At 44.6% G+C, this 17,781-nt stretch overlaps 2 protein-coding genes across 9 annotated transcripts; one reads left to right on the top strand and one right to left on the bottom strand.

Annotated features, from left to right (window-relative positions):
* Positions 1–208: 208 nt before the first annotated feature.
* Positions 209–2,246, bottom strand: opa3 (outer mitochondrial membrane lipid metabolism regulator OPA3). The gene is made up of 2 exons (XM_040130010.1): positions 1,970–2,246; positions 209–1,163 (listed from the first exon to the last, which is right to left on the bottom strand). Exons 1-2 carry the CDS (start codon positions 2,109–2,111, stop codon positions 835–837), a joined length of 471 nt encoding a protein of 156 aa, XP_039985944.1. The 5' UTR covers positions 2,112–2,246; the 3' UTR covers positions 209–834.
* A 719-nt stretch (positions 2,247–2,965) lies between these two features.
* On the top strand, positions 2,966–17,319 carry ppp1r13l (protein phosphatase 1, regulatory subunit 13 like). 8 transcript variants are annotated; one of them, XM_040130689.1, is made up of 13 exons: positions 3,080–3,189; positions 9,387–9,449; positions 9,560–9,681; positions 10,200–10,740; positions 11,664–11,756; positions 11,926–12,014; positions 12,339–12,711; positions 12,817–13,289; positions 13,685–13,822; positions 14,526–14,659; positions 14,796–14,962; positions 15,568–15,761; positions 15,893–17,319. In XM_040130689.1, the coding sequence occupies exons 2-13, from the start codon at positions 9,413–9,415 to the stop codon at positions 15,926–15,928; spliced, it is 2,397 nt and encodes a 798-aa protein (XP_039986623.1). In that variant the 5' UTR covers positions 3,080–3,189; positions 9,387–9,412; the 3' UTR covers positions 15,929–17,319. The 8 variants fall into 8 exon arrangements, with proteins under 8 accessions (XP_039986622.1, XP_039986623.1, XP_039986626.1 ...); XM_040130692.1 differs by lacking the exon at positions 3,080–3,189 and adding an exon at positions 3,533–3,613; XM_040130693.1 differs by lacking the exon at positions 3,080–3,189 and adding an exon at positions 3,632–3,652.
* Positions 17,320–17,781: the final 462 nt, after the last annotated feature.

Here is a 17,781-nt window from a genome sequence, read left to right as displayed (position 1 = left end):
GGTGTTTACATTGAAGGCATGCTGGGTAATGTAGTATTATAAATGTCCCCGCCTAATGACCCCTGCCTGCAGTTGACACATTTCATAAAGTTGCAGTTTGTTTACATGAAGTGATGACTACAGTAGGGCTGCCTTGGGCTCAGTTCTGCTTTAATTTTCCTCTTTTTTTTTCCATCTTAATTTGTATATAATGTGACACAAACTCCAATGACAGACACCGTACGGTTTTATTTTATACCTTCCCTTTACAGTTGTCATCACATCCAGTGTACATGAACCAGTAGCGTATATACAATGTGACATGAGCATGAATCTGTAGGGGCGGATACTGTCGAAAACAATCCACCAATGTGACCCGATGTTTGTCTGTTTTTGAGTGGCATTATAGAGCCACTCACAACTGAAGTCAACGAAGCATTAGAATCTGAGTTTCCTAAGCGAGTAAGATCAATGAGGATCACTGAAATAAAAAGTAATGTGTTGGACCTTTTACCAAATATAGTAAGGTTAGGTTCACCATTGCCTTGTACTTTAAATCTTCACATACAATCAAGTCTTACAATGAACATGCAAGATGAACCACCGAATATCACTATGAATATCATAGCAATCTCCTTTTACAACTGGTTGCTCAAAACATGAGCTAATGATAGCACTCAAATCCAAAGCGCACTGATATGCTCATGTCCAGCCCCGCCACCCAACTTTGTGGGTTTAGGGGACAGTGTGTGAAGCAGTGTTGTCATCGGGCTGTACATGTGGCAGTGCTATGTTGGTTCCTTCACACACAGATCAACAAACAGTGCCAAGCCATACAGCGAAGAACTAATTCAATCACTTCTTGGTGGGAGCAGGAAAGAACAGCAGCTGCCTGTTGACCTCTCTCAGCCGGGCGTCCAGAGTCTCTGTGGTAAGTGTTACTTCTGCTAGTTGAGTCTGTAGGCTTGTGATGGTCTCGTTCAGCTCCTCCTCTTTGCGGCGGGAGTTAGCGGCCTGCCTGCTGTACTCCAGCAGCATACATCCACCACCAACGAAGAAGATGACCGCCTCTCCCAGCAACTCCGCGCCCAGCTCTGCCGCCGCATCCTCGTTCAGCGGCTTAATGATGGAACCCCGAAAGCCCATGATCCGCATCTTTGTTCTCATCTCAATCCAGTGGTAAACTGTGAGGACAACGGGCATGCGGTACACAAAGCACGTTAAAATTAGGCTTTCAATATAAGATGTGGGTCTTGCTCACATTTCCAGGTGATACACATGAGAATGCATGTATGATCAGAGATGCACGTGTTCACATGTGGTATGTATTGTGAAAGGGAATGCACCACTAACTGCACTGCAGGACTCCTAAGACAAATTTGTAGTGAGTTTATAGCACAATAAATCTCTCAAGCACTGTTTGTTGGCTACACTCAAGTAACTGAGGTTTTCTTCCATGCTCTAGCTCTTTCTTATGTCTCTGTGTTCAGTTGCTGTGTATCATTTTGTGTGAATAGTGTGATTATTGGTGATTATTCACAGCTACGTAGGCGTTTTTTTTTTTTAAGTCCTATGAGAAAAGGTTTCACGTACAGCACAGCACACGCAGTATAAATAACATGCTATAAGATTAGCTGTACCAGACATCTTGTCAGTGTTTTGAACGACTTCTAAATGTCTGAACGACAACTGGTTATAATAAATCCACCTGATATCACAAACTAAACAGGACCTGAGGGGAAAACCATTCAGACAACTGTCCTGTCCTGGTAAACCCAAAAGCTACACACTATACCCTGTTCAATGACAGACAAGACCCGCCCTCTTCGAGCTTCCCTGGCTGCTATTGGTCGCTCAGATAAACCCATGGAAATGATTGGGTGAGCGTTCCTGTCCGGTACAATCTCATTGGCTGTCGCGTTAGACACCGACCGGGCGTCTGACACTGAAACCCCAGCGGTCATTAGCCGCGGTTAGCTCGGTTACTCACGCTGTGCCGGCGGCAGACAGATGTAGTTCTTGAAGAACTCGCTCCTCCGGGCTCCCGCTTTTATCCGATTCGCCACGGGCTTGCTCATCTGCCTCACTCCGAGATAGAGGAGCTTGGCGATCGGGAAAGCGCCGACGACCATCTTGGCGGAAACGCAACACCGGCGTGGGAGGGCGCACGTTAGAGGTTACGCGATGACGTTGACTCCACCGACGTTAAATCCTCGACAAAAGTCAGTCACGAGCCTCCCCGCGTGCGCACACAGTGGCTCACCTGGACACGGCCCGCGTGGATTTCACAATCCGCGACGTCGTGATACCGCACCTACTTAGTCCCCGCAGCGGTGCCCCTCCTTTATGCCGCTGGTTTACTTCGACGACACCGGCGGGGCTCAGGATGGCAGGACGCACCGATCACTTTCCTAAACGAGCCTGTCCGGCCCAGGAACTGATGTGTGACACACGGTGCTCCCCGTAAATCAGCTCTTACCGACCACAGAACACGCAAATAAACATTGCCCTCTTTTGTTTAGACAGATGGGTAGACAGAGCCCCTTATTAATCCCCGAGGGGAAATTGCAAAATGTAACGTCGTACACAAGCATCATGCAATACAGTATATCATACGGTGAACTTTATTACTAAAGTTACCGAACAGCAGTGTTTTTATAAAATCTGTATGAAAGTGGCTGTAATTATGTAAAACAATTATTTTGCTCATAATTATGTTGTACATCTTTCAACATAATTCATCAAATAAATGTACAAAAGTGTTATTTCTATTCAAAGGGACGTGAACTCGCAAATTAAAAAAAAATTTAAAAAAAAAAGATGCCATTGATTTTATGCCTGTGGGGGAAAAAAAGAGATGCAAGGCTTCGCGTACTTCAGAGAAAACTTCGGTCGAAAGTGTCGGCTCGAACGCCGCGGTGTATTTTACCTGGGCCAGCTGTGGGAGAAACACCTGGCTCGGGTTACAGCCGCGGAGGGAACCGGAGGGGCTGGACTCGCGGCCGAAATACCTCGGCTCGCTGCGCAGCCATGACTGAATGTCTGGAGCACACCGCCACGGGAGACACACACACACACACACACACACACACACACACACAAACACAACCAGTAAGGAACCGGACGTCAGGAAGACAAGACACTTGGAGCAGAGCTCAGCTTTTTCTTTCCAGTCCCGGACGAAAGAACAAAAGGACTCTCATTTTTGAAGTAAGGAACTTTTTTTTTTAAACTCGCCCCGCAGCACGGGCTAGGCGTCTGGTTATACTGTATAAAGTGGAGATTGTGTTTTATTATTGGCCATCACGTCTGTGTCGTCGGGAGTAGTTCACCGTTGGTGTAGCTATTTGAGTCCAGCTGTTGTGAAAACGCTTCCATTTTCTTCCTCTTCTTCCTCTTCTTCCTCTTCTTCTTCTGGAGACTTCTCTCCACGGTTATCTCGTCCTCTGCGAGGGGTCCTGTGTGCGAGGGGTGGGGTGTGGGGGGGGGCCCTCACCCCTCACCCCTCACCCAGACTAATGAGAGTCAGATGTTACCGTCCCCGCCTGGCATGCCTCGCGGTCTACAGCCTCGGAGGAGAGAGGCCTCGGTGCCCCAGCCGTCGGCGGCACATTGACCCACCGGCGTGCGGCCGGTACGGCAGCCACTCACCGACCGGTTTAAGCTGACAGTCGTATGTTATTCAGCCATTTACGACCCATGGGAACCGATGCCAGTGAGGAGTTACTATCTTCAGGGACCTAATGGGTTTTGTGTGTGTTTGGTTTTGTTTTTTATCAATGGTGATTTACTAGTGATGTTATCTGACTGCAGTGTGTTTTTATGACCTTTTATATATTATTATTGCCGGGTGTCCACCACGCCGTGACCTGTCGCCGATGAATGGTATTAGTGAGGATTTTTAAAGCGCTGCCGGGCCAAACAAGAGAATCCATCCTGGCACTTGGATTTCCCTTCGCGCCCTCCTCCTGTGCCAAGTCGCCAGCTATTTGCCCGACGCCACTTTAATATGCGAGCAAAAAAACCCAACCGGCCTGTCAGATCCGGATTTAGATGGCATTTGTCTCACCTCTGTGTGCTCTGCACCGGGACTCGGTCAAAACCAGCTGGGCTACATTGTGGCACACGTTACCAGGGAACTTTTTCATCAGATATTGCTCATGCTGTCGCCAGAACACCTGGAATTTTACTTCCCTCTCGGTGATTAAAAATTCAAGCATGTGCACATTTGCAAGCAGACAAACATACGGCATTTTGTCATCTCTTGGTAATGGCCCTGCTTTGCACTCTTTTTTTTTTTTTTTTTTCCCCCACCTCAGCATGAGCATGACACACTTCAGGCATTAGACGGAGCTAGGAACTTGCCAGAAATGTCAGTTATGTTGTGTAGAACTGAGAGATTCCTAAGTCACACGCTGTGGGGGGACAGTATTGCTCTAGAGGGCGAAGAGGAGGGCAAGCATAGTGCTAGAAGCCACCGTGTCAAAGGAGAGTCTCCAGCATCAAAAGTGAAAATTAAGACAAGTTACACCGTCGCGAGGGATTAGTTATTGTGGTCTCGGGAGACATTCTTTGGTCCATGCGTAGTCTAGGTGCTCCGAAGTGTCTGCTGAGACTGGCTCTTATCCTCAGTTTGAGAAGATCAGCAGAGCCGCGCTGTGCGAGGCCGCTGTCTTTGGCAGTAACATTTGCCTTCACGAATTGAAAGTGCTGTGTGTGTGTGTGCGCGCTCGTTTGTGTTGGTGTTTAGGCAGAGAGGCACAGCACTTCAGTTACCGACTAGGCTCGGACGTGCGGGTGTGAGCTTCAGAAAAGAAGGACCCTGTGGTGTGGAGCCTTTGTATCCGAGAGGCTCACGGCGGACGGAGTCTGGACGCAGAAGACCTGACTGATCTGTGAGCTATTTGTGGAAGGTCATACGTCAGCATGGTTCTCATCACTCAACAGTCAGATTTAACTCGACCACTCGTGTGGCCCGGGAAAAAAAAAGTCAAGATAGCTCGTTAATTCAAGGTAGTTTTGGTCATAGTTTTGTAAACTGTAAGAATCAGGTGTTGATGTGCTGCGGATAAACCTTCCCGTGAAACCCTTTTTCTGCGTTGGTGGCGGCAGATACTCAAGATGAAAACCGTAATTGTGCCGCATGCCCTCCGTCACCAGAGCTCTGTGACACAGATTCCTGATGTTTTACGAAATAATTACACAATAACTTCCACCTGCATAAGCACAGGGAGCCTTGGCCTTTATCTGCAGTTGGAGTCCACAAATACCAACAGCTCATTTCAAATGATTCCCTCTACCAATAGTGGTGAGCTAATATAAACATTGCATTGGATGTTATCTTTGATGTTGAACTTCTGCCGACGGATATTGTTCTGGAGATTTGGAATCAGGCCGTGCGAGAGCGATTAAGAAAAGCTTGCGAAAATTAGATTTTAACACCAGGGTTTATGTTTTTCCGTGGAACGTAAGGGAGCGCATCACCGCAGCCCTGTAAAACCCCAGCTCCAGGGATCGGCAGCAGGTTTATTCACCAGCGGGACACGATTTAGTTTGTGTCGCCTGCATGATTACATGCCACCGGGCTTACGTTTTAGGACTCCACGACAAAGAAAAGCTGAAAGGCAGGCCGCAAAGGGAGGCGTTTTGTTGAAGCACAGGAATTTTTTTCTATCATTCAGACTCAGCCAAGTTCCCCGCCAGGAGCGAACATGCACAAAGCCAGACCGATCTGGAGGAAGGATATGAAAAAGGGACCAACAATTGTGTAACAGGAGAAGGAGGAAATTAATCGACGCCAGGGTGGAAGTAAGGAGTTCAGCAGAAACCAGAGAATCAGTTAGATGTGTAATCCTGAATTGCTGGTGAACAACATAAAAGGAATGGGGACAGGAGGAGGGACTGCTTGTAGTCTTGGTGGGACACACCCTGGCATTCTGCAAAGCTAATGATTATTGTCTTTAATCCTGAAATCTCTCTGCTGCTTCCCACAGGATCTCTCTACTTTTCTGAGTGCCCGTTGACAAAGCTTCTGAGTTTTTAAAGTACTCCTCCATGTTTTCATCTTCGGGCTCTCGTCTCGACTTTACCACTCGAGAGAGCTAATTGTAGCATGTAAAAATGGTGGAACCAGCTGACATTGTGATCTAAGCACTGGAAAGGAACTGGAAAGAAAATCATGAGGTTTTCCCAGAAACTTAACTTGAGAAAGCAACATAAGTGCAGCAGGTCAGCGAGCACCACTGCAGTGACCACAAACTGTCGGTCCACCTTAAATTTAAAAATGATTCAGGTCTCTGTTCTTCATTGCTTAAAGACGAAGGCCCAGAATAAGGTTATGTGCTTTTATCTTTATATTCTTTAATGTGTGTACCCTTTAAGATGTGACATTGGCCTCATTTGATAGACTGTGTGATATCTGCTTGTACGTTGGCCAATCAAAAAACGATTCACGATATGCGTCTCTATATGATTCTCCTCTCGAAACCGGGACTTTACTAAAAAACTAGTTTACCTTAGTTTATTTGCACAGCAGTAAAACAGGCTGATAGGAAAAGCAAAAGGAAGACGAGGTGAAAATGAACGGCACAAATGATAAAAGATAAAAATAAGGAGATTATAAAAAAAATTAAAAAAAAGTCTGTCACTTCAAAACCACCAAATAACAACAAGAAAAATTGAAAAGACCCAAGCCAAGCCAGAATGTAGGAATGTAATACAGCAGAACATAATATGGTGGAAACTGATAGAAAAAGAAGTATAAAGTCATAAGGGAAGTGAGGTAACACCCTTGATCCATGCATAAACCTGTGAATGTACCGGTTAAAATCCTTTATAAGTTGATAATAACAACTCTGTTAGCTACGGATGTTTTTAATTACATGCTGTTACAACTGTGTTCTTATTAAGTACTTAATGTTTACTTTCAGCACTTTTGTATATGTTAAGACACATTAACACAGCGGGATGTTTTTGTAAAGAGAAATATAACCCTCATAAACAAAATACAAAAGTGTTCACGAGTTAACTCTAGATATAAATTCGAATGAATTATAGTTTTGCTGGTGAAGTCCCGGCGTGCCAGTAAAAACACAGCAACCAGCACGGTAAAAGTTGTCGCAGAGAGCGCCATACGGCACGCAGAAGAGTTGAAGAGTTGAACAGGGAGCAGAGGGGTGGGGTGAATGAATCGCTGCGCAGGAAGCGGGGAGTTCACTGTTCGAGGGAACGACCTGACCTTTGTGAGTCAGTGAGGGTGTAATCTCTTTCTGTGTGAGCTGCTCTTGACGGAGATAAGCGTCCCGGGCTGTGTGCGAGGTGAATGCCCCACCGGGAGGAGTCTGTCACCAGGCCCGGCTGAAACACCACAGGTCCCTGCCACAGTACGGCATGGCAGGACAGTGCGGAGAAACACTGCTTATCTGACTGTGCTGTACGCTTCAATTTGAGGACCTTATATAACATGTTTTCCTCTTGCCCTGGCCAATGTTCAGCCGGTGTTGGGGGGGTTTATCCTGTGAATGTGAAGGACGTGTCAGATGTAGGTGGAGGTTGGTGCACAAGATTTTTTAAGATTTTTAAGTATAAACACACCTATTGTATCAGGCCCTTTCTCCTCTCTCTTTGTGCCCAGATGGACTCAAAGGAGCTTAAAAGAACCCTCCAGCCTTTTTTTGTGAAATATTAACTATCTTCCGTCTTTATCATGTACAGATAAGTGAAAAACATGCTTTGCAAAAAAAGGTCAAAGAAGGAGGGAACCCTCGGCGTCCGTCGAAATTGAGAAAATCCTTTCAAATTGATAATCAAATGTAGTTTAAGAGTGTCTGTGGTTTGTTTCTGAAGTAAGAGACATACCAAAAATAGCTCACAGAAATGGTAAGTGGTCACACAGCAGGCCCAGCTGCTGAATCATCATTGACAGACTATTCATTGTTTTCCACATGCAGAAAGACTGACTTCACTTTCTGTCCGCCTGTGTAACTAAACTTGCTCGGCATTAACAGTTAAACTAGGGCAGGATTGCAAATGGGAGGCAAGTGTGTGGGGATGGTGCAATACACTTTAGTAAGCATGTGATTTAACCACAGTTTACTACAATTTTTATCGATATTTTATTATCTCCATTCACATTCTGTATTTAATCATTAATGGCGGTAACATGTTAGCTTTATACTAACATGGCATTTATTTTATCTAGATGCACATGAAGGCCATGTCAAGACCTACTGGTCCATTTAAGAATGTCATGAACCAAAGGTTCCCTACAATATTAAGTCTTTATGGTTCTTAAAAGAGGAACAGGCAGTCAATTTTGTATTTTAATTTTATGAAGAAGATGCCACGGAGTATTTCGCTTTTCTTTTTTTTCTTTTTCTTTTTTCATTCCCCCTGTTAATGAATAATCACACTGGAAAATTTATCGAGGAATCGAACTCTCTATTTTTCTTTTAATTTTATGTCCACAAACAGAAAGTGACAACTTAACCCCTAAAGTTTTACAAATACGTTATTTTATACACTTTATTTTATATTTTATACGCACGAGGATGAGCAGAAATCAGAAATTACGAATTACTTTCTACGCCGATATTTTACGTGATTATTAGGCATTAGGCATCGATTCTTTCGGCATTTGCACGTGAGTTGGATAGCTTTCTGCACCCAGTCTGGACGAACTGACGTGTGAGCATACGCAACTGTCTGGGGTACTGCTATAATCTGTCTTCCACTCGACTAGCTGTGTAATGCACCTGTCCGTGTGTCTGCATGCAAATGGATTTCAAACAGTCCAGTCATACTGTATGTGAAGTGATGTCAGCCGGAACACCTGGCACCACAGATGATGTAGTTTAGTCAGCAAGTAGGACGGACAGCTGGTGCCAGCTCTCATAAAATGGGACTGAAAGGGCTGAGATGTCATTAAGCGCATTCACATAAATATGTGCCTATAAATTATATTTTTGTTTTCTTCGTTTTGCAGTTGCTACAGTCAGAAGAAATCGCGCCTTGTTTAGACCTGAAGGACGTTTCGGGTTGTGTGTTGACAAATTGTTGGCAGTGTTGTCAGAGTGCCTGAGGGGAGCCTGCAGCAAGAGACAAAAGGGCAGGGTTGAACACTACTTAGCAAGTTCAGCTTGAAGACACAGCGAGACTTAATTTTATTGCATCGAGCCTAGCGTCAGAGGCGTAGACAGATGGAATGTGAGGAATCCGGAGGGCAGGGAGGAGAGCTTGTTCGTACGAATCTTTGTGCTGTTGTGTTTTCACCGTTTGCAGGAGCGGAGCCGACCCCTGTTAAGTGTCTATGCTGAGCGCACACGCATCTCAGGAGACTGTAAAAACATTGTTGGCTGAAGGTGGCGTGAGACTTTTCTCCTAAAAGCCGTGGTGCTTTTCTTTTTCAGGAGCAGAACGCTGCTACCTCGCAGCCATGAGTTCACAGGCGAGCTCTGGCCGCAGCATGCTGTGTGAGTTTCCACAAACCCTTGATTTGTCTTTTTGGCTCAGTGTCTATTTGCTCATGTGGATGTAATATCCTGTGCTAATTGTCTGTGGTACTTATGTGGTTTATATTCAGTCCAGACCATAAATGACGACCTAAATGCGTCGCTGGCTACAGCGGACGAGTTATCCAGAGAGTTTAACTCCATGCTGAAGGAGGCCTCCTCCAGCAACAACAATACACAGGCGGGGCCTCAGGTACACACACGTACGCACACTCTCACACACACACAGACCTTGAGTACTGGTCTCTCCTTTTAGCTGTCAGAGTTATATTCTTTGTAGTCTTTGAAGTGTGGATTCATCTGAGAGTGTCCCACTTTCGTTAGTTGTAGTCCCGCACCCTCTCCTAGCTAGCCTCTAGGGGTTCCTTTCATCGTTCTTTCTCAAGAGCTAAAATGTGTTCCCGGAGTTTTCCTGTCCATATTGTTAGCTCTCTGAGTATCTACTACTGTACTGACCGGTAATATTTAAACGCTTTGTCTCATTAACCAAAATAAAACTTATTTTGTCAGTATTCTTCAAAAACGTATCCCATGAGTCTTAGCCCTGTGCCTGCTGTCAAAGACCCGTGAGTGCAGTAATTGTTGAATGCTAACAAAATGATTGATGTTTGCTCTTTGTTAAAATGACACAGTGCTCACATTTAACTATCCAGTGGTATAGTGTAGCCTTTCCTTATAATTTGTAACAGAGTTCTAACATTTTCCCTGCAGTCCAGGACTACAGTCACCAGAGAGAAGCCTCCGTCCACTGAGCCGTCCACCGCCTCCATCACTACAAGGGAGTCAAGCGGCAGCAGCAATGGTAGCTCCAGCTCTATGCCTTTCTCCCCGAGCTCGACATCTTTCCCTCCCGTGGACTTCGTCATCTCCAGCAATAAAAATGCACCATCCTCCCCTGTCTTCACCACCAGCCCACTCTCATCCCCCAAGATCCACAGGGGGGCCCACTCTACACATCCTGAAGCTAGGTCACCTCACACCCCAAGGCGTTACTCCCCCTCTCAATACGACAGGAGCCCGCAGGGTTCAATCGGTTACATAGATAGGAGCCCTTCTCCGAGCCCCAAAGCTGTTCCTTTTGACCAGTCACCTCGCTCTGCTTCACTCCACTCCTCCTCCAACCTGCTGAGCCCTTACGACAGCAGCCAGATGGGCCGGAGGTCGCCTCGGCCGGACAGAAGCCCCTCTCCTTTGTCTTTCAATCATCCGGCTTCCAACACGCTCCCTCGAAATTTCGGTTTCAGGCAACATGGTAAGCGGCTGTAGTTATCCAGCAGTAAGACAGTTAGCCAATAGTCGTTGGGCCAACTAAACCCAACAAAAATATTTAATTATCATGGGATTAAGTTAACAATACTCCCATTGTAGTCATTTTGACGTAGCTTCGCATAAAAGGTTTGTGCTGTAATATTTACAGTATGACCAGCACTGTTATGTTTGTATGTGAAGAAGTAGTGGTTTTGGAAACAGTTTAATCTTGGTGTGGATGTTTCAGTCACATACGTCATTTAAGGGCTGTTTAAGCAAGAAGCTGGTACCACTCACTCAAAACGATTAAAATGCCCCATTTTTGACCAGGAATTCTGAACTGTCCCCTCAGCGTAATGCTAGAGAGCTACTGATAAACACTGCTGATCTTATCGAATTGATTGTGTGCTGAAGTCGTGAATCAGGTATTGTATTGCTTATCATGGTATTTAGATATGGTATGTCAAAGGAGCGGGTGTGGTCAGCCATGGTGTCAATCCTACTGACATGTTCATGACCCCCAAACAGTTTGTTGTCGTTAGAGGTGGGTGGAAAGTTTTGGAAGCTGATTTGGTACCAATGGGCCTCATAGATATACAGTATAGTAGTCCTACCAGTTTGTCACAAAAAAAAAAAAAAAATACTGCCACTTTTCAAACATTTACACAAAAAGAGCTATGAAAATACACTGCAAGCTATCACTGAAAAAGTACTCTGTGTCACCCTGCCAACCCACCCAAAGGACCGAACTACTCTTTAAAGTTTAATGTGACTTTAATGTCAGAGATTCTTTAGCTCTACAAATAAAAAGTCTATATCGACCTTTAAAGTACTGTTCTTTTTAAAGTTACCTCTTTCTAGCCCTCCTACTCTGTTTTCGCGTTTATTTTTGCTTAATCTCCTTCCATTTTTCCCTTTCTCTCTCAGATGAGGGTGCGCAGCACCAAAAGAGTCCTGGCAAGTGGAACGAGACAGATCTCGACATGTCCTACGAGAGAAAACCTCACCACACCTATGACAGTTGGTTGATTTCTGCTACTTTTTGTTTTGATTCCTCAACTTTTATTTTGAGTGTGAGATATTGGATTTAGTTCTGAGAAAACTTTAGGTATTAGACCGAAGGAGCACTGGTTCTCTCCCTGCACCCTATGCAGTCTTCGTTTTTTAACTTAACTCTTTCCTGTTGCAGAGACAGAGTGGCTGCGGCAATCTGTGCCAAATAGCAGCTGGAGAGAATCCAACCTCGATGGCCCCTCTCCAGCCATAAGCCCCAAAAAGGTGGGTGGTGTTAACAGAGAGACTTTCAAAGAGGTTGAAAGTTAGTTTCAAGTAATCCACTTTTTAATTGATAAGTAAATGTTTTGCCATTCCTTCAATTGCGTAATTGCCGATGAAAAGAAGGCAAGACTGAACCATACAACAAAAATGTGCCAGCAGTAAAAATTTGAAAAATGAGCTAAAAGAGGCTTAGGAGCTCCACCGAGCTGCAGAATTAACAATAACTCTCTGTGATTTGGCCCCTATAAGAGACCCTTCACATTCCATCTGATTCAGTGGTCTGGGATAATCAAGAATTTATCCCTCTTTATTTTTCCTTTCCAGCTTCCTCACTCTCAGTCTCTCCAGTTTTCCCATGGTTCTCTTCCCCGTAACACACGTATATCAGTACCTCCAGATGTTTCATCCCCGGCCCACTCCCCTTACTACCCTCAGCCCATCATCTCCCGCATTTCTATTCCCCCAACTTCTTCTCAGTCCCGTCAGCGCAGACCCATCCCTCTCTCCGTCATCATGCGTCTCCAAAACCCCCATTGGGGAGCAATGTCAACCCACCACCCCAGAGTCCTGGGAGGAGAAGGGGACATGGCGCCCCACCAACCGGCTGGACCCGTCCCGAGGGAATTCATCCACCAACCTGTGCTCCAGCCTCAGCAACAGCCGCCTGAGCTGAGACAGCCAACCATATATAGCGATGGTAAAACATTTCAACAATTCAACATCTGCACTCTGTCTATGTTCACAGGATCTTTGTTCAGTTAACTTTGCAAAACAAACGGTGGTGTGCTTTCCATCTCTGCAGTGCTGAACCCAGGGGATATAGAAGCGGAGTTAGAGCGGCTGGACTATATTCATCACATTCCCGTGATTTCGGATAATCCCAGCATGCCAGAGGGTGGTAGAGAGATAGAGCAGGGCGTGCGGGCTCCTCCTCGGCCCCTGAGCCCCACCAGGTTGCAGCCAGTGGTGGCCCCTGAGGCCCAGAGCCAGGAAATCCCTGACCTGGAGGAGCTGCTCCGTATCCGGGCAGAAATCCCCCGGGCACTGAAGAGACGGGGCTCTGTGGACCAGTCACGGCCCATGAGGAGGGCCTCACATTACCAGCCAAACCAGTACAAAAATCTCATTGACAAGCTTTTTCGCAAAAAGGACCACCGCCAGAAGGGGGAGCAAGGTAGCGAGACTAGCAGCTCTTCAGACGGAGAGGACAGCGCTACACCTCCCGCCCCTGTACCTGCACCTCAGACATCCACACTGATTCCCCATGACTTCAGAGTAAGAAATGGGCTCCCAGTAACCGATGATGCAATAATCATAAGCAGACACATGTCAAACTGTAAAAAACAGATCCTTTCAATTGGCTGAAGATGTAATAAGGCCAGTTAATTTAAAAGAATGCATAAAATTATCATTGTGTCGTGTTAGAAATGTGTTATGTCACACCTCAAATGAAATGGGATCAAGTAATGATGGGATTTATACACTGAATGTATTACGATGCTTTCAGTGCATTGGAAAGGGACATTTTTATGTTACTACAGCACAATATCTGGCAACAATTATCATTATGAAACGGCTAATGTTACATTTGTTTTAAATGGTGAAAGAGATTCCCTGCAGTCAGGTGTTTTTTACTTTGTACACTTAAGCATCCTGTTTGTCCCCTTCAGAGCTACCATTCCATTCTGCGGCGGTCCAATCGGGAGCGCAGAGGTTCTGGGCAACGAGCTCGGCTCAGCCCGCTGGTCCTGCTGCTGGACGGAGCGTTGGTCGGGGAACTGGAGACGGTGCAGAGAGCGGTGCAGGAGGTGTGTGTGTGTACAGTAATGCACATATACCTCATTGCATTTACTGTCACTGCCACTACCACTACTATTGCATTGCAACTACTACTACTACTCTGCTGCTACTATTACTCCCAGTAATAGTATACCTAAAATACTAAACCCATAACACCAATAATTATATACAAGTAGTATTTTTTTTTTTTTAATAAACATGAAGCTTTGGTTCAGTAAGTGAAGCAAAATCATAAAGCGAGCAGACAATAAGGGTGAAATGAATTCAAAGAAAACCCTTGAAATTCTTTTAGTCTTACATCAGCAGCCTCTACAAATACATTTTGTTGTGTTAGAACTCAGACCAGTCCAGACTAAGACCGAGACAGCAAAGTGTAGTGCCAGCCTGGTGCACCAGTTCTGAATTTGGGCTTTAAGAAGCACTGACAAAACGTGTCATATTTAACTTACGTTTTCTCCTGGAGGGAATGCTGAGCATTACTCAGTACAACAGCTTCTGTTTCCATTTTAGGAGTTGGAGGTTAGGTGCTTTGAAAATGGATAAAGCCAGTTGCAATAGACAGAAACGCTTGTTCAACACTTTGTTAAACATCACGCTTGTTTGATATGTAGGCAGATGTGTAAGAATATCTGAGGGTGGAAATCCTTGCGGTGTGTAATCAATTACAGTTCAAACTGGTGAAACCACTCTGTGTAAAAATGTTTTCTGCAGATGAACGACCCTAGCCAACCGAATGATGAGGGCATCACTGCCCTTCACAATGCAATCTGCGGGGGCCATTACAATGTGGTGGACTTCCTTGTTCGCATTGGAGCCAATGTCAGCGCACCAGACAGCCACGGCTGGTACGTTTTTGCTTATTCCCTTACACCTTAATCCTCTCTCTCATTGACTTTGGCCATATGTGAAGATTAATTGTTAAGCCAGCACATAAAAGGGGGCACGATTTTTTATTTATTTTTTATTTTTTTGGGCTCACAGGACTCCACTGCATTGCGCAGCCTCTTGTAACGACCGTCCTCTGTGTGAGTTTTTGGTGAGGAATGGAGCTGCTGTCATGGCCGTGACGGAGAGCGACGGTGCGACCGCCTCCCAGAAGTGTGATCCTTACGCCGTTGGGTTTGAGGGGTGTGAGAGCTTCCTAAAAGGTGAGGCGACTTCCCACGCATTAAAACCACCACAACACATACACACACCCTATGACACTGTACTATTACAAACTTAAAATCCGTCATCTACAAAATGAATCATAAGATGACACCATTTGACAGCTGCTGCACCACACTTTTAACCTCTGGTTAAATGTCTAGTTTTTAAGCTTAGTCTCCCATCAATCGTTCACACACATGCACACAATATAGCCGATGCTAAAATAAAAAAACCTCCAGTTTACATTCATCGCTCTCATTTAAAATTCTCATCCAAAGTAACATAAAGGGAACAAATAAGGAACAAAACATTCTGGTGTCTCAATCAAAGTCACGACAACAAGACACATTATCGTGGCAAGCTCTAAAAAAAAAAAAAAATGGGATTCTTGTGCTTATTTATTTCATACCAAATCTGCATTTTTGGCAAGGTGGAAAACCATTTGAGACACCGTCTAGAACCTATTATACTAAAACTTTGGGTGTATTCACTGGAAGTTGAAAGTCTGGGAAACATTAGGCTTTTTATACATACATATATATATATATATAATATATATATATATACACACATACAGTATATCCTGTATTCTTTTTAATATCAGGTGTGGAGGAGGCCATGGGGGTGGAGAACAGCGGGGTGCTGTACGCCCTGTGGAGCTATCCGGCTCAGGCAGCCGATGAGCTGAGCTTCAAAGAGGGAGACATGGTCACTATCCTGCAGAAACCCGAAGGGTCCGGCTGGTGGTGGGCCTCGCTCTGCGGGAGGGAGGGATTAGTCCCAAACAACTACTTTGGGGTAGGAAACAAATTCCCGATAAACAGTGTAGCCTTCACTTCCTTTACCACAGTGCATGTCATAATGAAGGAAAAAAAAACATGGTAGTTTTGTTACATTTTTGTCTTGTTTTTTTGTTTTGTTTTTTTCAGCTTTTCCCGAAGGTGCGACCGAAATCTCTCTGCTGAGTGGTCTCTTTATCATCAACCCTGGTCAAACTAGTGCAGAGATTCTGTCCCGGAAACCTCGTGTCGCGGCTTCACACTGTTGTTTCAAAGGATTATGTCTGTGTTATTATGAAAAGCTTGTCCTGCTGCAGGGCATGAGAAACGTTTTTGATCTGTCATTCATGGAGAGTTGTAGGAGAAGTCTCTGTATTCATTTTTGCCTTACTGACGAGCATAAATCTTTACAGGTGACGTAGTTTGTAGTAAAGCTACAATGCTGTACTGTGCTGTGCCTTCCTGTTGGGGTATTTCTGTCTCTCCGAAGGTTACAAAAGAGCCAGATTAATGCTGTTCCTGTCAGTCGTGGACATTTCTGACTCATCAGCTAATAATACCAATAATCATGAACGGGGCGGCTGCTGGTGTTCAGTCCACTCCTCAGCGAGGTCAGTGTAGCTGTATGCCATCAACGAAGGTGACCCGCGATTGCTCAGCAGCGAAAAGGGCGGCTTCAATCAGAGCAAAATCCGCCTCTGCTCATTACTGGAACAGAGAGGCATTGTTCGCTCCCTGTGAGAGAGCGAGTGTTGGGAAGTTGACGCGATATTTCGAAAAGCCTCTTTGTACACGTCGCTGTTTTTGCAAACAGATTCTTAGGTGTCGGTGTTGGTCTCCATGGTCAACTTTTTCTGACCACAGTGGCAGATTGACCGTGATAACAACCACATCCCACTTTAACCACTTTACTAGCCAAATACGTTACGTTTCAAGAGTGATGTTTTCCTACTAATGTGGCTGTAGACCTTACATTGTATTTTTCAATCAGCCTCACTAAGATTTCGCCAGCATTGGGCTCGTTTCTACTTGGCTGTAGTCCTTTATACACGCTGTTGGTCCTCTGTTATATTTTTATGCTTCCTATGTAAATGAATCTCGTGTGAAAGAGAATGTGTGTGTGTGTGTGTGTGTGTGTGTTTTCGATGACAATGAAACCCAGTCATTTAGCGGATGTGTTTCTATTCGCAGTGGTAGAATGAGTATTTGATTATGCGTTTGTTTTCGGATTTTTTCTGCAACTCTCATTGCTAGGGACTGCTGTGCACTTAACCTGTAAGCCCTCACAAGGGGCACGCAGTGACAAAATCTTTAAATAAATCAATAAATAAATCAGTTGAATGTTTTTGGGTTCCATTGACAATGTCTGTCATGCGTTTGTGGCTTAAAATACGACTGTGAAATGTCCTTTACTGACCAGCAGATGACACTGTATAATCAAGAATAAATTCAGCACCAACATAGAATTTACATTTTACAATGCTACCAGCTAATGTAAACTAATATACAGTATTACACCATTTATCAAGGCTGCTCTGTGAAGTATCATTTCTCTGTGTTGTGCTTTGTATTAAATCTTCTTATCACTTTGATTACTCTTCCTTGATGTTATATTTATTCTCATGCTCTTCCTCCCTCTCCTCTTCTCTTAAACCGCCTGGGCGACTGCTGTGATTCTTAACGAATTAATTAGCTGCACTATTATGTATATGTGCAATTACTAAAAACAAAAAAAAAAGAAAAAAAAAACTACACACACGGTTAATATTTTTTTAATTAAGTCTGACTCTAGCCTTTTGATCTGCTGACTATCTCTACCCCACTGGTATTAAGAAAACACCAACACTTGTATGTTTCATCACAATCCCCGAGGAAGATTAGTGTCAACGTTGTCTGAGGCTGACTGCTGTTCCCCTTTAATGTTTTTCTTTCATTTTCCTTTTCCTTTTTTTTTTTTTTTTTGAATTTTACGTAGAATACAAAAAAAACAACTGATGATAACGCACACACATTGACAATTTGTTCTCACACACTGTGGC

Source organism: Xiphias gladius, chromosome 7 (genome assembly GCF_016859285.1).
Source record: "Xiphias gladius isolate SHS-SW01 ecotype Sanya breed wild chromosome 7, ASM1685928v1, whole genome shotgun sequence".
Classification (NCBI taxonomy): Eukaryota; Metazoa; Chordata; class Actinopteri; order Istiophoriformes; family Xiphiidae; genus Xiphias; species Xiphias gladius.
Note: the sequence above shows the minus strand (reverse complement) of the source record. Positions and strands in the feature narration are given on the sequence as shown.

Bases quoted from the DNA above. Each gene is read 5' to 3' on its own strand.
- opa3 (XM_040130010.1), bottom strand. From the start codon at position 2,111: ATGGTCGTCGGCGCTTTCCCGATCGCCAAGCTCCTCTATCTCGGAGTG. The intron at 1,164-1,969 runs GTGAGTAACCGA...TTGTCCTCACAG, and splicing joins CTGTCTGCCGCCGGCACAGC to TTTACCACTGGATTGAGATG.
- ppp1r13l (XM_040130687.1), top strand. From the start codon at position 7,442: ATGTTTTCCTCTTGCCCTGGCCAATGTTCAGCCGGTGTTGGGGGGGTT. The intron at 10,741-11,663 runs GTAAGCGGCTGT...TTTCTCTCTCAG, and splicing joins TTTCGGTTTCAGGCAACATG to ATGAGGGTGCGCAGCACCAA. The intron at 12,712-12,816 runs GTAAAACATTTC...CCATCTCTGCAG, and splicing joins GCCAACCATATATAGCGATG to TGCTGAACCCAGGGGATATA.